Below are 20,755 nucleotides of genomic sequence, written 5' to 3'. Positions count from 1 at the left end.
TGAGACCTTGGTAAGTGCTGCCATAGGCTTTGGCAAGACGAGCCTTGCCCACGTCAACGTCTCTTATGTGATTGGGACTAAGGATCCGAATCGCCTAACATAAGGGCTTCCGTGACATCCTTATCATTACTCAAATCAAGCCGTCTAAATGAAAATAGACGGCCTGATTTGATAGAGGGTTGTGATTCAAAAATTTTCAAACCCCAAAAAAATTCCCGCCTAAATTTTTTCCCTCCCCCTCAACAAATGACGTGGCCCATTCTTAGCTGTCCATTTTCATTTGGATGGCCTGATTTGAGTAATGGTAAGCATGTCACGGAAATTTCAATATTAGGCGATCCAAATCCCCCTTGCTAAGAGCTCTATAATTTCGTATCAAACTTGATCTCTCTTGCGATTGGTAAAGGTGGATTCTGATTTCATACCCTCTTCTTTTGGCCTCAAGTCCAATTTTGTAACTCAATCGACTTTACTCTGCATTTCACAGACAAACTATCGTAAACAAATCAATCAACCTTTTGAATTTGAGTAAAGTTCTTAAACCGCTTCGTCTAAACTTTGGAACGTAAAATTCTAAGGTATTTCCTGGGACGAAGGGAAAAAAAAATATTTTTTCTCAATTTAGAATGGTGATGGTGGAGAAAATAGACTCCATGTCATCTTTCGATGGCTATCGTCGGGTAGGGTTGTGTAATGGTGTCTCATGCCCGGGATGAATCATCAGAGCTTCGGTTCCTACATCGTCGACCTGTGCTTCACACAATATTTTTAAACCGACTTGTCGGCTACGTACCTTTGATTTCACTTCTGGAGGACAGAGAGTATAAGAGCTAGAAAAAACTCTTGGTCTAATTCTTTCATCGGGGCGGACAAAAGAAGAGCAAGCTAGAAATTTATGAACCTTCAAATTAGTCGTAAAATGAGCTCCTCTGAAAATTTACTGGCGTCGAAGTAAATTACCGACCTCCCAATTGCCTACTGACTTCTTTCAAATGTTAATAAGATAGAAAATCCTTTTAACAATGTACCACAATCCCATTATATTACTAAATTACCAACTTCTTTGGAATTTGACAAGTGTGATTAGTTAACTACCACTACTATAAAGAATTTGATTTGATTTATACTCCCTATTGATAGAAAGTATTGAGATTCCGCTCTAGAAAGAGTTGCAGGGGGCAGCACCCTAGGAAGCCATACGTCTTTTATAGTTTGAGCCCGTATTTTATTAGAAGTTTGGTTTTGAACCCATATATAGTTATTCCTTTATATAATTTATTTTCCTTATGATTGAGAGTTGTAATAGAAAGCTGAGAAATGTTAATTATAATGGAATCATCTGTTGGATATAGCCCTAGTCCAAAGGTAAACCTAGTGTCTCGATTTTTGTTTATCACATTTACTCTTTGTTTCGTTGTGTTTGTGCATCTAATCCTAATATCTGGTTTCATAGCAAGGTTGGAGGTTAGGGTTCTTGGTGAAGAGAGATCCAAAAGAGAAAAAGAAAAATCGAATCTTGAGAGGATGCCGGCTAGTCAATATGGATTGAAGAACAGTCACATTGCGGCAAATGCCGTGGACGTGAGAACAGACGGTCGATGGAGTATCAACCTCGGCATGAGGTTGCGCACAGAGTACCGATGCATCTTTACATTGGCGAATTCCTTCTTGGATAATTCATTCGCGGGTTGCAAGTAAACCAACTTGGAGTTGATGAACCTTTTCCATCTGTGAAATTTTTTCCCAGGGATCTGTTACCAAATGGCCAGTATCCAGATGTGCTGAGAACTAAAGAGACCTTTGAACACCTTACCCTTGATTGGAGGGCCTAAGGTTGCCTGGAAAGGGGAACTGCTTTGGTGAAATAAGCTGTTTTCCAGTTTCAACCCCCTTCCTATCAAGCATCTCCAGTACGCTTAAGTGATAACTTTATTTTATTTTATTTTTTTGCAGTACATTCTTATTCTTGGACGATTTATATATTGAGAGCACATGAATGTAAGATGCCATCAAGTTCAGTTTCATTAGGGAACACATCAGAACTGTGCATTTTGTGTTCATCACCGGGAAGAAAAAAAGAAACTGTAAATTACTCCAATGAAATCACTGAAGTCAGAAAACAACCTGTCTTTCAGGATTTATCCCACTTGCATAAGCTGTAGCAATGATGGAAACACCATTTAAAGCACGCCATCTTTCTGCTGATCGGTTTATGGAGCAGTCCTTAGTGGGCGCATTCTTGGAATTTCCTGTAATGAGATCGAGCATGCATGTGTCAAGGGTTGATTGATCTAGCGTTCCCTTACCCGTGCTGCCTTAGGGGATTTCTTCACCTCCGGACAATGACACATGCATCACATCTGGTGTCAAAGACAAAGGAACAGCCAATGACATCAAATTGCTGTTCAATCTTCTACCTATGTATATCGAACCTGCTGCTGCACAAGCACTGCAAGCAAGACAAATTAAAGAGGCAAGACTGATGCTCTAAGTGAGTGGAACCACCTAACTCGAGCCAAGAAGAGTGTTAGAGCTCCAAATACAATTATGAACTGGTAAAGTTGGACATCGCGAGTAACTAGATAAAACAGTTCTTTACTTTTTTTCATGATATTCATTTCGTGGGATGATATTCAACTTACTGTACTGGTATTCCTATCTGACCAACCATGGAGATAATGGTACTGGGAACACTTTCTAAGCCTATGCATCACGAGGAATCAAAGTTAAACAGTAGAAAAAACTCACGCATCTATGTGATTCAGTCTCTCGCAATTGAGCAGGTACATCTTGTACTGAAAAATATCCTCGCTATCATTTAGGATAGAAGACACATAAGCCCTCCTGCAAAATTCTTTTGCCTTCCATTAGAAATTATCATTGCATACCCGACACGCGAAATGCTGAACATTGATTGGTGTGATGAATTGGACTAGCACATAGTCTCGCTCATCAGCCTGCCCATCTCTTCCAGACATCAAAATACAAACGATGAAGCAATGATTTGAAAGGCGTTACTGCAAAATAAGCTCACTGACCTTGATAGTCTGCCCTCCCAGAACAGCCGAGGCAACCACCGAGCCAGAGCATGTCGCGAACTGAAGAATTTTCCATATGTTATGCTTCATGGACACGTCACACGTGAAAATCCGCTCTACTGAAGAGTTCCATTATTTGGTAACTTCAACACCTACCAAGCATATCTCGAGCCATGTCACGGAAGCGAAGTTGACAGCAGCCGCGGTGGGCTTGCTGCTCCAGAACCAGAGAGAGAAGCTTGTAAGAATAGAAAGTGACAAGAGAGAGAGAGCTGCAAGTGCGCGGCACATGATCCCGGCCAAACACCCCAACAGGCTCAGAGCAAAAGGAAGACTTGAGTAGCGCCGGAGCCACAATCGACCTGGTCAAATGGTACCCACACTGTAACCATGATCCTGTGATTTGAAGATCCCCTCGTTCAATTAGTCCTAGTGACACGATGAGGGACTGGAACTAGAGGCTGAAACTGATGTGTTGACGGTACCCCAAAAGATGGACTTGAGGCCAAACTCAGCTTCGTGATTTAAAAAGTTCCTGTGAGGATGGAGAATGACTATCCTCTGGATTTTAGGAGGAAGAGAGCGCCCGCATCAAGTCTTTTGAGTCATTGAGGCCGTTATCTTCTTTACCACTCACTGCAACATCCATGGAATTTCCAGCCTCAGTACTCATTTATGTGATGTGCTCGTGTTTGCGGGGAAAATAACTAAAAAAGACATAAACTAATTGTATTGGTATATTAATTCAGTCATAAACCTTTCAATTATATCAATTTAGTCCTGAACTTTCTCATATTTATGCCAATTGAGTCCATCCGGGCAGTTTAGGTTGAAAATTGCTAATATGGGAGTTGGCAATCCTACGTGGCACAACCGGGGCTAACGTGGATTTTCTTTTCTTTTAATTTTTTAATATTCTTTAATTTTTTTTCCTTCTCTTTTCTTTTTCTTTTTTTCCCTTTCCTTTCTCTTTTTTCTTATTTTTTCCTTATTTCCCTCCCCCAATCGCCAACCTCGGTGATGGTAGCAGAGGCCTTTGACGATGGCTGGCAAGGCCTAGATGATGCTGCCTCTTGGTAGCCTCTGGCGAAGGTTGGGCGAGGGGCTTAGCCTAAGCGAGGTCGTCCTAGCCCTCGCCGAACCTCACCAAAGGTTCGCAAGGGCATCCCGAACCTCGCCCTTGCCCATGGCTGGTGACTTATGCCGGCCATCATAGAGGCTAGCGACTGGCAAATGAAAATAAGGACAAAAGAAAAAAGAGAAAGGGAAAAAAAAGAGGAAAAATTAACAAAAAATCAACAACAATTTCAAGAAATGTTAAAAATAAATAAAAATATCTACGTCAGCACCAGCTATGTTACATAGGACGGTTGGCATAATTTTTGGCCTAAATTAGCCAATGGATTCAATTGATACCAATATAAAAAAAAGGTTATGACTAATTTGATACCAATCAATTAATTTAGGACTTTTTTGGTACTGCCCTTGTGCTTATTTGAATGGACATAAACTCTTTTACGAGGTAAGTGCACTTGAAATCCTGAAAATTATCATAAAAGTGCAATTGAGTATTAAAGTTTCAAAAAGTGCAATCAAAACCCTAAAAATTGTCAAATTACCTCTAACCAACACTTCCAATGAAAAAATGATGACATGGCTTTTGTTATTTATTATTATCTCTCTTTTACGTGGCGCTAACTTCGCTAAAATATGAAGAATAATAATAAAATGGCATTGTTTTAAACCAAATACGATTTCCAATCTACAATTTAAATTTGGTCAAACAATACACCAACTTTTTTTCCAAAAAAGAAAGAACGCAAAATGGCTGGGGCCCTCACCGCATCTACCCCACCATCGTCAGAAATGGCCAACGATGGTGGGGCAGTGGTGAGGGCCGAGCATGGTTTTTTTCTTTTTTCTATGTTTTTTTTTTAAGTTAGCTTTTTAAAATAATTTAAATTAAATTTACATTAAAAATAAAAAAAATGGACCAAAAAACATCATTTTAGTCATGTCAACATTAGCATTTTTTGTTAGCCAAATTAGAAAAAATTAACGAAAGGACTTGATTGTACCAGTTTGACAAATTTTAGGTCGAAACTTTCGCAACCCCATCGGCAGTGATCGAGAGCACAAAGGCCTTGTTGGCCTCAGGCAAGGTGACCCATGGCCACATCTTGCTAGGGCCTTCACAACCCCACTTGTCATGATGGCTGTTGCGACCTAAAATTCGAAAATTCCAGGCTAATGGATTATCGGGTTAATTATTTAACTAACCTAACTCGGACTCTCTCAAGTCCATACCAAATCGCAACTTAAGGTTCAATTGATTAACATGCAATATATTTTAATTTTGGAGCCGCCACTAATTATTTATGGTAGGTCGATTAGAAACCTAAATAAAATAGCGGGAGAACTATTTTATTCCTACGAACCGTAGATTAAGAGTTCGGGGACTTGATTACACTAGATTGCTCTAACGCCCTTTCGGTACCATTTTATTTCATGAAAAATCATTTGAGAAGGCAACATTAATTGATTTTAACCTAAGTCACTAACAAAGGTTATCATGCGGGTACACAATCAATTAATAAACATCCAAAAGTCAATATAATCAAGAGAGCATGCGCCACAAAATTATTGTTTTCACTTTTTATTTTTTTTTTATGAATGCATGAAAAACTATACTATATGCAATGCAATGTTATGAATTAAATGCAAGACTAAACTATATGAGATACAAAAGATGACATGCACATGAAAATTAACTTCGTGATGTATGAATTAATTAAAGTTCTAAACATGCAACTTTAAACTAAAGTATAAATATATGCTCATAGTTTAATTAAATTGATTACGAGATGTTGGAATCAATTAAATTAACCTAAGCATACAATTCTACATGCAATGCAAACTAACATGCAACCTATATGACATGGTATGAGATGACATAGCAAAGATGAATGACGTGGCGTGTATGACGTGGCATGGATGACATGGCAAGATGACGTGGCAAAGATGAATTTTTTATTTTCGGATGGATTTATTTCCTAAAATAGAACTATGCCAAAATAATTTTTATCTTGCATATTTTAGAGTTTATATTGACCTAAACCCTAATATATTGAAGATATATTATTTTAAACATAAGATTCTATTTTAACATGCAATTTCTATTCTAGTATGCAATCTTACCTAAATAAAAAAATTAGATATGCACTATCTACATGATGTTATTTTTTAAAGATGCAATTTTCAGATATGCAAAGTGAATGAATGCAATTTTTTTAGAATTTTCAAGATTACATCATGCGACGGAGTTATTCTAAAAAAATATGACAATCAAACAATTCAAGTCAAAATAGGAAAGTGAATATGCCAATCAATGCCAATCAAGAAAGTGGATATATCAATCAAGTTTTGAAATATTTCGCAAATATTTGAGTTCAATCTTTAATTCGTAATCCTACGAATAACGATTGAACTCAAATCCTTGCCTAATTGAGTATTCCATCAATAATCATAAAGATGGACGTTCTCGATCGTATGGCAAGTTGCGGATTAGGAAAAGAAATTTTCCTAATCAACCTATATTTTGAAAAAATATCCACTTTGATGCAATATACTCGCGATATACAAATGTATGACAGATATGCTCGAATTAGGCGAGTGAATATTCGATTTGAATATAGGAAATATTTACCTTATCTTGCAAATTTATGCTTTCCTAATTTGGACTAGACCAAATTTTGCACTCCAAGCTTCCACTCCTTGGATCGGTTTAGTGAGGACACGTTCGGGCAAGAGAAACCAACATTGACGTTAGATGGCCCGTGATTGACAGAGGACAGCAGCAACGCAAGGGCAGTTCAACTCCAAACATTGTTGTTTTTTGACGTACAGAGCAGCAAAACAGCCCCTTTATATTGCCGAGCAAAACCTTGTGCTTTGGACTTGAACTGTGGAAAAATTAGGCCAATTTGGAGCAAAAAATGGTACTTGAACAGCAGCCAAGTGTGGACCAATCAACAGGGGTTTTCCTCAGCTTCTCATCCCCTTTGCAAGAGCAACACGTGGTGAAGAAACTACAAAGACAGATTGCAAAAAACACAGGGACAAAGGAGAACCGCAATAATAAAGAGAAAACCGCAGTAATAGGTGTAAAACCGCAGCCACAGAGTGCTGAAAACTGCAGCTAAAGCTCTTGGATCCGCAAGGAAAAGGGAACCAATGTTCCTTCGTTGCCAGAGGAATCCGCTTCTCACCTTTTGCACTCTCCTTCTTCCTTTTCCTTCTCACATGAACTCTCTCTACTATTCTGAATTTTCTGAATGGTGTAACCCCTCTTTTTTCAACGTGAACATGAGTCTTATATATTGCTAGGTGTTGACACCTAATTTTGGAGATCCCATATTGTTATTATTATTATTATTATTATTATTATTATTATTATTATTCATTAAATAAGAATACGTCTAATTTATTTTCGTCTTATTGCAAAATAGAAAAAGTATATATATATAAAACGAATTTTTTTAAAAAAAAAAAGAAAAATAAAAAATAAATGAGAAAATAAAAAAAAGGAAGAAAAAGAAAAAAAGAAAAAATCAATTCGGGCCAGCTCGATTCAGGCCCAAACCCGAGCCCATAGCTTTTTATTTTGTTCTCACGCGTAGCCCACCCACGTGCAGCCCGGTTGGGCAATTCTCTTCCTCAGCCCATTTTCTCCTCAACCCACCTTTTCCTTTTATTTCTCATCCCATCTCCCTTTCTTATTTCTCTTCAGCCCATCTTTGTTTTGTTTCCCCCCACAGCCCATCTTCTCTTCTTTCTCTCTTCAGCCCACACCTCTCGTTTTTTCATCCAAACCCCAGATTCACCCCCCCCCACATCACTCCTCCCCGCACACCATCACGTCACTTTTAAATATACCGTGTGTTTACATGGTCTCCCATTAACCCACGTCCCCATCAAGCGGGATTTACTCTTGTCCACGGGTGTTTACTTGCGGAAGGAGGCAAGAAGAGTATAAAACAAGGAGTAGTGGGCAGGCTAGCGGTTCGGCTCCAAGAAGAAGGGGGATTGAAAGAAAGAAAACAAAAAGAAAGAAAGTAGGGCAAGCTCAGGGTTCGTTTTTTTTTGGTTCGGTGACCAAAAAAATGGAAGAAAAACAAAGAGAGGCCAGAGAGAGTTGAAGTGTAGGAACCGATCGTGCCTTAGCTTGAAAAAACTGCTATCGTTCATCACCGCCCGCAAGCCACCATACACTCCAACAACTTCGTAGCCGGCGACGCTCCCGAACCAGGTAAGCTTCAAGTCTTATCACCGCCTTGTACAATCGAACTAAGAATCGGTTTTGCTAGCGTTAATCAGGCTGTTATAAACACTTTTATGCTGGACCCTTAATGCTTTAAGCTTGAGTGTGACCTCAAAACTTCAGTGTCTCCCATCCCGGTTGGTATACCTCGCACGTTCGCATCCTTTTATCAAGGTTATGGTCCGAGTGGTATTTGGAGGGGGGACGGGTTTGTTCTGTTGGTCCACCGAACCGAAGCCAGAAGTACAACGGTTCACGTTAGGTTACTCTTGCGCGTTCGAGGCTTCGGCTTCAGAGTAGTCGCGCGGGCGAAGGAAGGCAACGTGGGCCGGACTAAGGTAACGCGAGCTCGAACAGAGGCGGTGGCGTGGCGGTCGGTCCTCGGCATATTGGTCTTGGTGCTGGATGGGCGGGACCGGTTTAGAGGCGAGGAGCTCCACGGGAGTGTGAGGCGACGCGAGCCCGGACCGAGATGGGTTGAGGCGACGCGAGGTTGAGCCGAAGTGGAACCGACCGAGCCGGCAAGTGAACTCGGGTTGAAGTAACGCGAACTCAAATCCATGGAAATGCGTGTATGAACGGCACGGTACTCGAACTCGAGCCCACGACGACGCCCGCGTGAACAAAAAGAGGCGCGTGACCGAGACCAGCAGCGGTCCGAGGAGATGATAGCGTGCCCGGTAGTGATGCGGTGAACCGGTCCCTGCGGTGTGGGAACCCGACATGGCGACGAACGAGGTCGGACACGAGATGGGCTGAACCGGTTGCCATCCCGGAGGTCCGATGGTGTGTCCCGGTGGCGGCGCGATCAGCGGTTTCCGGTGTTGCGGTGGCAAGGTGAGCAAAAAGCTATTGTGGTCGTCGTCGGGATGTTGCAGAAAAATGGACCGGAGGAAGAAGACGGTGAATAGTGGCACGGCCTCTCCACGTTTTTTTTCTCTTTTTTTGGCTGATTTGGGCTTCTTGGATGGACCGGCCAGTTGAAGGCTCAAGAAGAAGATTTGGGCTGAAGAGGAGAAGTTGGGTTGGCGTGGAAAAAATAGAAGAAGAAGAAAAAGTAGAGTCAGGCTGAAATTTGCTCGTGTGGGCTGGAGAATAAAGAAATGGAGGTTGGGTTGGCGTGGGGAAAAGAAGAGAAAAATGGGCCTGTGTTAGTTGGTTTCGAAAATGGGTGGCGTGGGTTGTGGAGTGGGCTGGCGTGAAAATAAGAGGGAAGGCGATGCTGGTGGGCTGCTCCAAAGAGAGGAGAATGGGCTCGTGTGGGCCGATTCGAGCGAGCAGGCGTGGGAAAAAGAAAAGAAAAAGAAAAATGGGCTTGAGCCCTTTTGTGTCCATCCGGCCCGGGATTGGTTCTCACTCGGGCCTGATCAGATCTGACGGCCTGATCTAGGCCCGTCCGAGAACCCGACCCGGACCCGATCCCTTATTTAAAAAATAATAAAAATAATAAAAAATTCAAAAAATAATAAAAATTAAAAAAAAATCAGAAAAATTTCAGAAAATTAGAAAACCGATTTACATGACCCTTTTACCCCTAATGTGATTTTTTAGGCCTTAAATTGGCGTTGATTGAAGACCGATGTCCAATCCGGTTTGATAATCGTTGTAATTCGACCTTCGCGTCGAAATTGTTTGTTTAAATATCGCCATCATAGATTTGGTCCGCATGTGCTTATCCCGATCTTTATTTGGCATATTTATCCGATTGAGTGTTTATAACACTGTCTTTTGAAAAATTGCCCGTTAATCGTTTTTCCTATCTGTTAGGTTAAGGATAAATAGGTAATTGCATGAAATGACAGAAAAACATTATGCATGATCATTTAGTACTGGTTAGATACCCGATAAGCTTAAAATGATATGCAGAATGTATGGTCACCTTAGGGAATACCACCTGGTTAGGTACCGAAAGAGCGTTAATTATCTAGTTAGCGTAAACAAGTCCCCGAACCTAGAAGCTCTGGTTGCGTAGGAATCGAGATAACTCTCCCGTATCTCGATTGGTTTCTAGCCGACCCCAACAAGCTAGTGGCGACTCTTAATAGCATTTTAATTTGCTGATTAGTAAAAAGAAATCCAATGTCACGCGAGGTAGGACTTGGGAGAGTCTATGCCATTGACCTATGGCAATACCTCTAAACCTCGCCGGACCCTCACGGGAGGCCGAAGGGGAGGTCGCGACTACTTGGCGACTCCGTTGGGGAAGCTTAATTAGGTTAAAAATCTATGTAGACTTAGGCCGTAATAACCAGTTGATTATTTCCTAACTTGATTACCATTTTGTTGTGTTGGTAGAAAAATCGAGTTAATCTGCTAATTTTGTAATTAGTTGTTCTTGCAGGTTTGGAGTTATAAGGGGAAGGGTGATTGTTGACATATCCGTTTTGCAGGGAGTCGTAGGAATGTATGTTTTCCGGATGTATATAGAAGCGGTGTTTGATATACCCCGCTATGCATGTTTTTCATACACTACACTTTTTGCACACACATTCGGTGGTCAAACCCCGATTGCGACCCTAGGAAATCCTTAGGAGGTGTCAGAAATAGATTGTGCCATACGCAAGTCCGCAAATGGCACGATCATTTCCGATCCCACTCATCATCTCGAAATGTGTGCCCCGACCCGATAATGCTGTCGGCATTTTTGGGGGCGGTACATTATTTCGTTATGGTGGGAGCCTTTAGCCATTAGTCTACCCTACCCTCTATGTGTCAAGCCTCACTGTTAGCATGCGTGTGTTTATGTCATTGACGGATGTCATTCACCAACCACTGTAAGTATAATCTCTACTTTATCCCAATTTTTCCTACGTCTCTTTCGGTTATGTTTTTGTTACGTCCATTGACCGATCGAAATACTTATATATGATATAGACTCGATGGGAAAACATGATATTACCATTATCCCTATTCCCGAAAGACTTTTGATGACATGGTGGGAGGGTATGGATCGTCACAATCAGCGATATGTCAAAGAACGGGTTGGCTACCCGATACATCTACTCTGGGTTCGTTGTCGGGCCCATGCCATCCAAGCCATGGCACATTTTTGGAATCCGATCACATCCACCTTCATCTTCAATGGTCATGGATTAACTCCCACCATCGAAGAATACTACCTCATAAGTGGTGTCCGCCGAGAAGAAAGATTGATTGAACCCCCTTTAGGTCGTGATCCCGCAAGCACCCTCGCTGAATTCCTCGATACACCCAAAGTCGAGATCACCAAAGTGCTCAAAAGCAATGCTGGCCATTGTCCTCCGACCTTTTTATTTGGGAAATTCTCGAAGCTGCCAAAAAAGGATGGCACCAAATCGGCCCGAGCTTTTCTTTTACCATTTTTTGGTTTCATAATTTTCCCCGTGTCTACGGTCGCTATGAACCCTCTTCTTGCCCATGTTGTGAGACAAGTCTGCATCAAATGGGACTTCATCCCTATGATTCTTGCCGAATCCTTCTTGTCCCTCAACAATTTCAAAGCCGATACCGATGGGAAAAAAGTGTTTCATGCGCCCGTTGGACTTTTGTATACCTGGTTTATCTCTCACATTCATGAAACATCCTTTCACATGGTATATTCCGATCTCAAGCATCGCACTCACCCACTTGAAAAACTTATACAATTGCAGATGCAACCTTATACACGGTTATACCGCGCTTGGTTTCATTTTTTGAGGAGCTTAGCCCCGCACCAAATCCGATGGAAATTCGGGGGTTCCCAATTTCAAAGCATCCATCTTCCCGCCGCCCACACCGATCCCATACCCCTATTGGGATTCACCGGGGCCACTACCTGTTACCCATTGAGGACGTTCAGACAATGTGGAGCTCTTCAAGATATCCCGCCGCCACCGAGAGGGCAATTATTCAGGTTTAACCTCCCGCACAAGCGGATGGATGAGCAGGAAATTGCCCTTCAACAAGTGGACATTGACAATATCAAGAATGCCCGGGAGAGTTGCTTTAAGCGGACCATTGTTCAAGTTCCCGAACTAGAGGGCAAGATGGGACTCCATCAAGCATCTTGGGCATACATTCACCGCCCCGAAGATCCTAATTGCCGAATCGTTTTACCCGTCATCCCCCCGGAAGTCATTCATCCCGGGCTGCAGCGAGAAGATGGTCAATAAGCTAAAAAACAGGGATAGGTCGCCCGAAACTCCCATTTTGTGGTCAAGGGAGCGGGCATTTTGATATCGATGGAATTGTTACCCATCGAGTTTGTGTCATATTTTGGTGTTTTTTGAGCTGGTGTTTTTGTAATATGTTGTGAAAACCCTTTTTAAACTTAGTATATGAAGCATTTATTTCCTTACTGACATTCTCATTAATTTAATTATTACGTGTTTTTCCGTTTGAAAATATATTCTTTTCTAAACGACTCGTGATAGAGTCTATTCTCTCAATTTAGATTTGCTGGAGAATTTACATGTCCCGAGTTCGCTGCAAAAGTTTATATTTTCAAAGGAAGTCTCGTACATTTTTATTCAAAGTCACTCATGAATTTCACTTTCTGCAGGTAGATATTGTGGGCTTTACGCGTTCACCCATTCGCACTAGGTCCGTAACGGCACGTATGGAAGCCCGTGCGGATGATGAAGCGCAGAATCAAAATCTAGGAGCCGCCGCCTTCGCGGAGATCCAAGATTTAAGGGCTATGTTGATCCAGTTATCTACCGAGGTCAGAGCGCTTTCAAGACAGCGCAATCAGAATCAAGTGTAGCTTCTGCCGCCGCTTGAGATGCCTGGTCTTGTTGATGATCTCCCAGCAAATCCGATCGTTGAAGAGGCGGTAACTCAAGTCCTTACGCCCGCTCCTCTTGATCCCATTTCGGCAGCCATTTCGGCCCGATTAGAGGAGGAAACTAAAAAGCGATTTGCTGATCCGGAGCAGCAGCTCAAGGATAAACATGGGCTCGAAAATGTCGGGGATTTGTCCCGATATGACAAGATCGACTTTCCCGATAAGTTTAAAGTTCCATACTTCACGAAGTATTCTGGCAAGGGCAATCCGAGAGCACACTTAGTTTATTACACCAATCAGATGGGTCGGTACGTCAAGAATGTTCCTTTGCTGATACAGACTTTCCAGAGCAGTTTGGAGGACGCAGCGGTTCGCTGGTTCTTGGATCCGAAGCCAGATAAAGTTGTAAGATGGGAAGATTTGGCTAAGGCATTCGTAGAACAATACCAATACAACACTGAGATAGCCCCAACAAGGGAAGTGTTGTCTCGTACGATCAAGAAGAGAGACGAGTCGTTTAGGGTTTTTGCACATAGATGGCGCGCTTTGGCTGCTGAAGTTCGCCCACCTCTCGAGGAACCCGAGATGATCAGCATGTTTGTAAAAACTCTTCCAAATGAGTTTTATCAAAAGCTCATTGGAGCAGGATTTCAAAATTTTCCCTTGCTCGTCGAAGCCGGAGAGAGAATTGAGGGTGGAATGCACGAAGGAAGAATAGCGAAAGGTACCAGCGAAAGGGTACCAATCGAAAAAGAAAAGGAGGTCGAAGTATCCTTTGTTCAAGCTCCAGTTACCCGATCGACGCCAACTTCCCAACCTACCCCCAATCGGATGGCGTCTGCATCCGGAAGTTATCAGAATAGCGGATATCAGAATACTCAGCTCAGAAAGTCAAGACAGTTTACTCCACTGCCGAGACCATTATCACAACTTTTACCCGCTTTGTTAGGCAAACAGCTTGTGACTAAAGAAGCTGCTCGAGCTAACCCCCCGAAGTATCGTGGGTTCGACCTTTCCAAATCCTGCGCTTTCCACACGGGAGAAAGAGGGCACGACGTTGACGGTTGCTACGTCCTCAAGCATAAAGTCCAGGATCTTCTAGAGGGAAATCGTTTGTCGTTTAAGGACTTCGAGCCGAATGTGCAGAGAAACCCGCTACCGGGCCACGCCCCAAATGTGGCAATCATTGAAGAGGTGAGAAGCGTCACCAAGAAGAGATTCCGAATAGATGTCGTGGAAATGTATCAAGCACTCGTTTCGGCTGGACATTACAAGGGTACGGATTTAATCCCCATCCAAGAGAAGTGTGTGCGCATCGCCGAGATGGTCCGAATCGGAGTAATTCGGGCTACCCCAAATGAAGTCATCGGCTCTTCAACCCCTCATATGGTTGGTATTCCCGAAACCGCCCTTGTCGAGCCAAAATCGGAGACGGCCGCGGTCGAGCCAGAAAACGCCTTTGTCAAGCCGGAAAACGTGAATGTGCCCGAGGTGACGTTGGCCCACCCGGACGAGAATCACGATCTAATAGCTGATGCCTCGTACAACTCGCACTACTGGGATCAAGAATTCCTACGAAGTGCATACGCTGCAGGGGAGATCGTTGATACTTTAGGACAGCCTAGTGGTGGATATGATTTTCTAGTAAAATATTCACCACCGTCTTGGTTCTTTGAGGAGCCCATCCCCGAAACACGAACGTATTGGAATGAGTGGGGAGATGAGTTCGATGCACTGGAGCCCACCGACAAAGCGATCTCGCTAATTGAAGCAGAACAAAGTGTCGGCACGAAAGAGGCCACTCTTGATGATACGGTCGCCCCTGAAATAGTACCGGATTTGAACGAGACACTCATCGCTATGGTAGAGCCTGTAGTAATAGACCTCACTGTCGTAGAGGCTCTAGGCGATTACGAACTTGAAGATGAAGGCCATATGGTTATTGATCTCACTTCCGAAGAATTCATCCGTATGGGGGCTCGGTTGGATGCTAGCTTGGGTATCGTGGGAAGTAGCCTATGCCCAATCACGGTTGACACACACATCGGCGGTTGCAAGTGAAGGCGCCACTGTTGCCATCGACAATAAGGAAGTGGCCTGGGACTATGGGACCGAGGCGATTGATTCGGTCACTCGGACCGGTCGTTCTTATGCACCTCCGGGGCCGTCTCAAAAGAAACCCGTGACGGAAGCGGAGGCTGAACATCTTTTATCCGTTGTAAAAACTAGTGAATTCTCCGTGGTGGATCAACTTAGAAAAATGCCGGCCCGCATTTCCATCCTCGAGTTATTCCAATCGTCGGAAAAGCATAAAGAAGCCCTTCTAAAGGTGCTCAATGAGGTGCATGTTCCCGATACTACTGGCGCACTTCAATTGGAGGAATTCGTTGGCTCTATTCTACTGAATGATCAAATATCATTTTCTAATGAAGATCTTCCGTCTGGTGGTCCTTCGCATTGCAATGCTCTCCACATCTCCATTAAATGCCGAAGCAGAATGATTTCACGAGTCCTTATTGATAATGGGTCTGCTGTAAACATTTGCCCCCTGAGTACATACCGTCTATTGGGATTTGAAGAGTCGCAGATGCATCCATCTAGATCAAATGTAAGGGCTTTCGATGGTATGAGCAAGAATGTCCTTGGTGAGGCTAAACCGGAAGTGTTAATTGGGCCTTCCAAGTTCTCAATGACGTTTCAAATTCTGGACATTCCATCTTCCTTCAACATGCTTTTGGGTAGACCGTGGATTCATATGGCCGGGGCCGTCCCTTCAAGCCTCCATCAAAAGGTTTGATTTATTGATAACGGTCAAATGATAACGGTTAATGGAGAAATGGACATGCGACTTCCCGAGGGAGTTGTCGTCTCATACATTCCACCTAGGGTTGAAGAAGAAGCCGCTTATCATACATTCGAACCGGTATCAACAATACATGTCCCGAAGATGCTGTCACTCAACCCCCGTCGCTGTCCGGCCCCGCCCTTATGTCTAGCAGAGTGTTGCTTCAATACGGACATATCCCTGGAGAAGGTTTGGGATTGTATGGTCGGGGCATCACCGAACCCATTCGCGTAGAACCGGATAATGGTCCTTTCGGACTTGGTTATTCTGGAAGCCGTAACCGATCCGACGGCCCCACGGCTCGTCTGTTTCGACGTAGGCGTCGTAATGCAGCTAATCCTTACCCATCTCCCACCTGGTGTAGTCGCTATGGTCGAGGAAGACAGGGCAACCAGGAAGGTCGTACGGATAATGCTGCTCGCCTGGTGGTGGGTGAGAGTTCTGGTAGCTAGCCCATTGGAAATCGCCTCGGGTTGTTTTTTCCCCGTCCGCTAAAAATGTTAGATGACACAAGCCTCTCTAACTTGGAAGGGATAGCACAGTTGTTCGAAGAACCCGGTGCTGACACCGTCATCACACCCGCTGATGTTGATGCCTTCTTTGAAGAACAGACTCTCAAGGATGAGCCTACCGATTCTCAGAAGATTATTCCATATGAGCCTCCGGCATCGGAGGAGGTGGAGTCGTCAGGCGGTTCCCCCAACTCTCCAGAGTAGGATCATGGGTTTGTCTGTTTTTTATCATGTACATGTGTTTTTCCCGCTCCCGCCAAGGACTATGTTTCTGATGTGCTAACCGTTTTTTGGATACCCCCAAGTCTCGAGCCGTTGGCTTGAGGGAAGTACATGTTGTAATGCGGCTCCCAGTTAAATAAAACGAGCACATGTTTATTAAGGACGTGTGAAAGTATACCGCCGGTCCCATGACGATGCAATTATGAGCCTAAGTATAAGCCTGAGGACTGGACTTTCACACGCTTCCTAGTTTTGGCTTTTTCAAAAAATCCGGATGGCCCAATGATATGAGGGTATTTCCCGGGGCTTACCCATTTGAAAAATGTTTTTGTAAATCTACTTTCAAAAACACACTTTTCTGTTTTTTGTTTATATGTCATTAAAATGAATTAACCTTTCTGCATCATGTCTCGGGCATAGCATTCTTCATATTCATGATAAGAGCACATGTGACTCGGACTCGCCGGGCGACGATTCTTCCGATTCGGGCAGCGATAGTGAAGATCCGAAAGGGATTGAGATCGAATGGAGTCGCCACGAGGAGTCAAAGCCGTTGACAGCCGAACCGACAGTGACAGTGAATTTGGGTGCCGAAGACAATATCCGAGAGACCAAAATCGGGGCGGGGTTACGGAAAACAGAAACCGCCAGATTGGTCGGCCTTCTTCAAGAGTTTCAGGATGTATTCACCTGGTCGTACACCGACATGCCAGGATTGGATCCGGATATCGTGCAACATGCACTACCGACTAACCCGGATATACTGCCGAAGAAACAACGGTTGAGAAGGACAAAGCCTGAGTTGTCTAAAAAGATTGAGGAGGAAGTAATGAAGCTCCCGAAAGTCGATTTCATTGAAGTCGCTCATTACCCGGATTGGATAGCGAATATCGTCCCGGTGATGAAGAAAGACGGGAGAGTCGGGGTGTGCGTTGACTACCGTGATCCGAATAAGGCCAGCCCTAAAGATGACTTCCCACTCCCGCATATCGACGTGCTAGTTGACAAGATGGCTGGATTCGAGCTTTTCTCCTTCATGGATGGTTTTTCTGGTTATAACCAGATTCGGATGAAAGAAAAAGACAGAAGCAAAACTTCCTTTATAACCCCATGGGGAACTTTTTGCTATAGAGTCATGCCTTTCGGCCCGAAAAATGCGGGTGCCACGTATCAAAGGGCCATGGTGGCTTTGTTCCATGATATGATGCACAATGAAATTGAAGTATACGTTGATGACATGATCGCGAAGTCCGGATCAGGCGAAGACCATGTTGCGATTCTCCGCAAGCTATTTGAGCGCCTACGTAAATACCGATTACGTCTCAATCCCGCAAAGTGCGTATTTGGGGCAAAATCTAGAAAATTACTGGGCTTCATGGTTAGTAGTAGGGGCATTGAGATTGATCCGTCCAAGGTAAAAGCCATATGCGAGCTGCGACCCCCGTCTTCCGTGAAGGAAGTTCGCGGTTTGCTAGGGAGATTGAACTATGTGGCAAGATTCATATCTCGGTTGTCAGAGACTGCCAAGCCATTTTTTAAACTTCTCAAGAAAAATGCGAAGATTGTGTGGGATATCGAATGTCGGACCGCTTTCTTGAAGATTCAGCATTATCCGACCCATTCCCCTGTTCTTGTTCCACTTGTTCCTAGCGTGCCTCTAATCCTTTATCCGACCATCTACAAGGAGTCCTTGGGAGCCGTACTGGTACGTAAAAGACCATCAGATGGAAAGGAATGCGCGATATACTATCTCAGCAAGAAATTCTCCGATTCTCAAGCTAATTACTCGGAGGTCGAGAAGACTTGCGTAGCTTTAGTTTGGGTATTACACTGACTGCAGCAAGATACCCTTCACCATCAGATTATGTTAACCACCGAATGTGATCCCATCAAATATCCGCTAGAAAAGCCGGCGTTGGTTGGCAAATTGGCCAAGTGGCAGATTCTCATTTCTGAGTTCGATGTGCAGACTATAATACGTAAGTCGGTGAAAGGTCGAGCTATAGCAGATATGTTAGCAGAGAGCGTTGCGGGATCACAGATCGAAGATGGGATAGATCCTCTCGATGATCGTGTTTTACCGATAACTACAGAAAAGTGGATCATGTACTTCGACGGAGCCGTTAACTTATCCGGATCCGGCACAGGGGCAGTCCTTATCTCCCCGGATGGCCAGCACTATCCAGTAGCCGCCAAGTTATTATTTCCGTGCACCAACAACATCGCTGAATACGAGGCTTGCATTCTCGGGCTGCAGGCTGCCGTGGAAATGGAAATTCGGAGACCGCAAGTTTATGGCGACTCTGCCCTCATTATCCTTCAAACAGAAGGCAAATGGAAGACTCGTGACCCGAAGTTGATCCCATATCATGAGTTTCTGGAAGATATAATCGAAGAGTTCGATGAGATAGCATTCGAGTATCTTCCCGGAGCCCAGAACCGGTTCGCAGACGCATTGGCCACCCTATCCTCAATGTTCCAAGTGACTGCAGGTTCGGACATCAAGCCATTGAGAATCGAAATCTTGAAGCATTCTGCTTACTCCATGCTAATAGAAGAAGAGGCGGATGGAGAGCCATGGTATCAAGACATTAAGGTCTACTTGCAGACTAGAAAATTTCCCGAGGACAGTGAAGCGGCTGACAGGAAATATCCGATGAAACTATCTTCAAAGTTTTTCCTCGGCGGCGATACGTTGTACAAGAGGTTATATGACTCCGTTCTCCCGAGGTGCGTTGATGCCAAGGAAGCCAATCGCTTGATGATTGAAATCCATGAGGGTGAATGTGGTTCCCATATGAATGGCCACCTGTTGAGTAAGAAGATCATGAGATTGGGATATTACTGGCTCACTTTGGAAGCCGATTGTATTCAGCATGTTCGTTCCTGGCATCGGTGTAAGGTCTATGGAGATAGAATCGCTGCTCCTCCCAATGAGTTGCACCATATGTCCGAAGCGTGGCCTTTCTCAATGTGGGGGATCGACGTCATAGGGCCAATTAATCCCAAAGCTTCAAACGGACATCGTTTTATACTTGTGGCAATTGACTATTTCTCGAAGTGGATTGAAGCGAGTTCGTATGCCAATGTCACGGCCAAGAACGTAGCCGTGTTTTTGCGTTGAGATATATTTGCTCGATACGGAGCGCCGGAGGCTATAATCACTGACAACGGCTCAAACCTCAACAACAAGGTGGTTGATGAGGTTCTTAATGAGTTCCGCGTTCGTCATTTGAATTCTTCGCCTTATCGCCCGCAAATGAATGGTGCAGTAGAAGCGGCGAACAAGAACATCAAGAAGATTCTGTCCAAGACAGCAGAGAACTATCGGGATTGGCATGAGAGGCTCCCCTATGCACCGATGGCATACCGGACGTCGATCCGCACTTCAACCGGGGCAACTCCTTTCTTGTTGGTATATGGTATGGAAGCAGTGCTACCAGTGGAAACAGAGATTCCATCACTCAGGATTCCGTCACGATTGAAACTATCAGAAGCAGAGTGGATTCAACAGAGATATGAACAGTTGAATATGATTGACGAGAAAAGACTGCAGGCTATCCGTCACGGTCGGTGTTACCAGAAGCGTGTGGCAAAGTCGTTCAACCGTAAAGTTCGTCCCCGGCTTTTCAAGATTGGTGACTTGGTGCTGAAGAAGAGATTGGCATTTATACCGCACCCCGGAGACAAGTTCACGCCAAACTATGAAGGGCCATATCCGATCAAGAAAGTCCTCCCTGGTGGCGCGTTGATTTTAGCCGAGATGGACGGCCGTGTCCGGTCGAGCCCCGTAAATGCCGATATGGTGAAGAAGTATTTCCCATGAATAAAATCAAAGGCTCTGATGGCCTTTTCCTGTGTAGATCCGAGTTACTGTAATTGCAAACATCATGCATACATGCATATCATATTTGTGTTGCGGATTTAGGTGTGATACTCAACGAATCCGAGCCAAATCGGTGGATTAACTTAATCTGGAGCGCCTTAGGTAAAGGAAACCAGCAAGTAACCGACGCCCGAGGCCGCATGGAAAGCCCTGCCCTTCCTCGGTGGGATCGCTTAAATAAAAACGAA

General features: G+C 43.9%; 1 protein-coding gene and 1 pseudogene across 1 annotated transcript; one reads left to right on the top strand and one right to left on the bottom strand.

Annotated features, from left to right (window-relative positions):
• Positions 1–1,556: 1,556 nt before the first annotated feature.
• LOC125316332 lies at positions 1,557–12,162 on the bottom strand (annotated as a pseudogene).
• Positions 12,163–17,918: 5,756 nt separating this feature from the next.
• LOC125316331 lies at positions 17,919–20,507 on the top strand. Its single transcript, XM_048284363.1, has 3 exons — positions 17,919–18,386; positions 18,522–19,548; positions 20,116–20,507. The coding sequence occupies exons 1-3, from the start codon at positions 17,919–17,921 to the stop codon at positions 20,505–20,507; spliced, it is 1,887 nt and encodes a 628-aa protein (XP_048140320.1).
• Positions 20,508–20,755: the final 248 nt, after the last annotated feature.

This window comes from Rhodamnia argentea, chromosome 8 (genome assembly GCF_020921035.1).
Source record: "Rhodamnia argentea isolate NSW1041297 chromosome 8, ASM2092103v1, whole genome shotgun sequence".
NCBI lineage: Eukaryota > Viridiplantae > Streptophyta > Magnoliopsida > Myrtales > Myrtaceae > Rhodamnia > Rhodamnia argentea.
The sequence above is the reverse complement of the archived record's forward strand: the minus strand, read 5'-3'. Positions and strand labels throughout refer to the sequence as shown.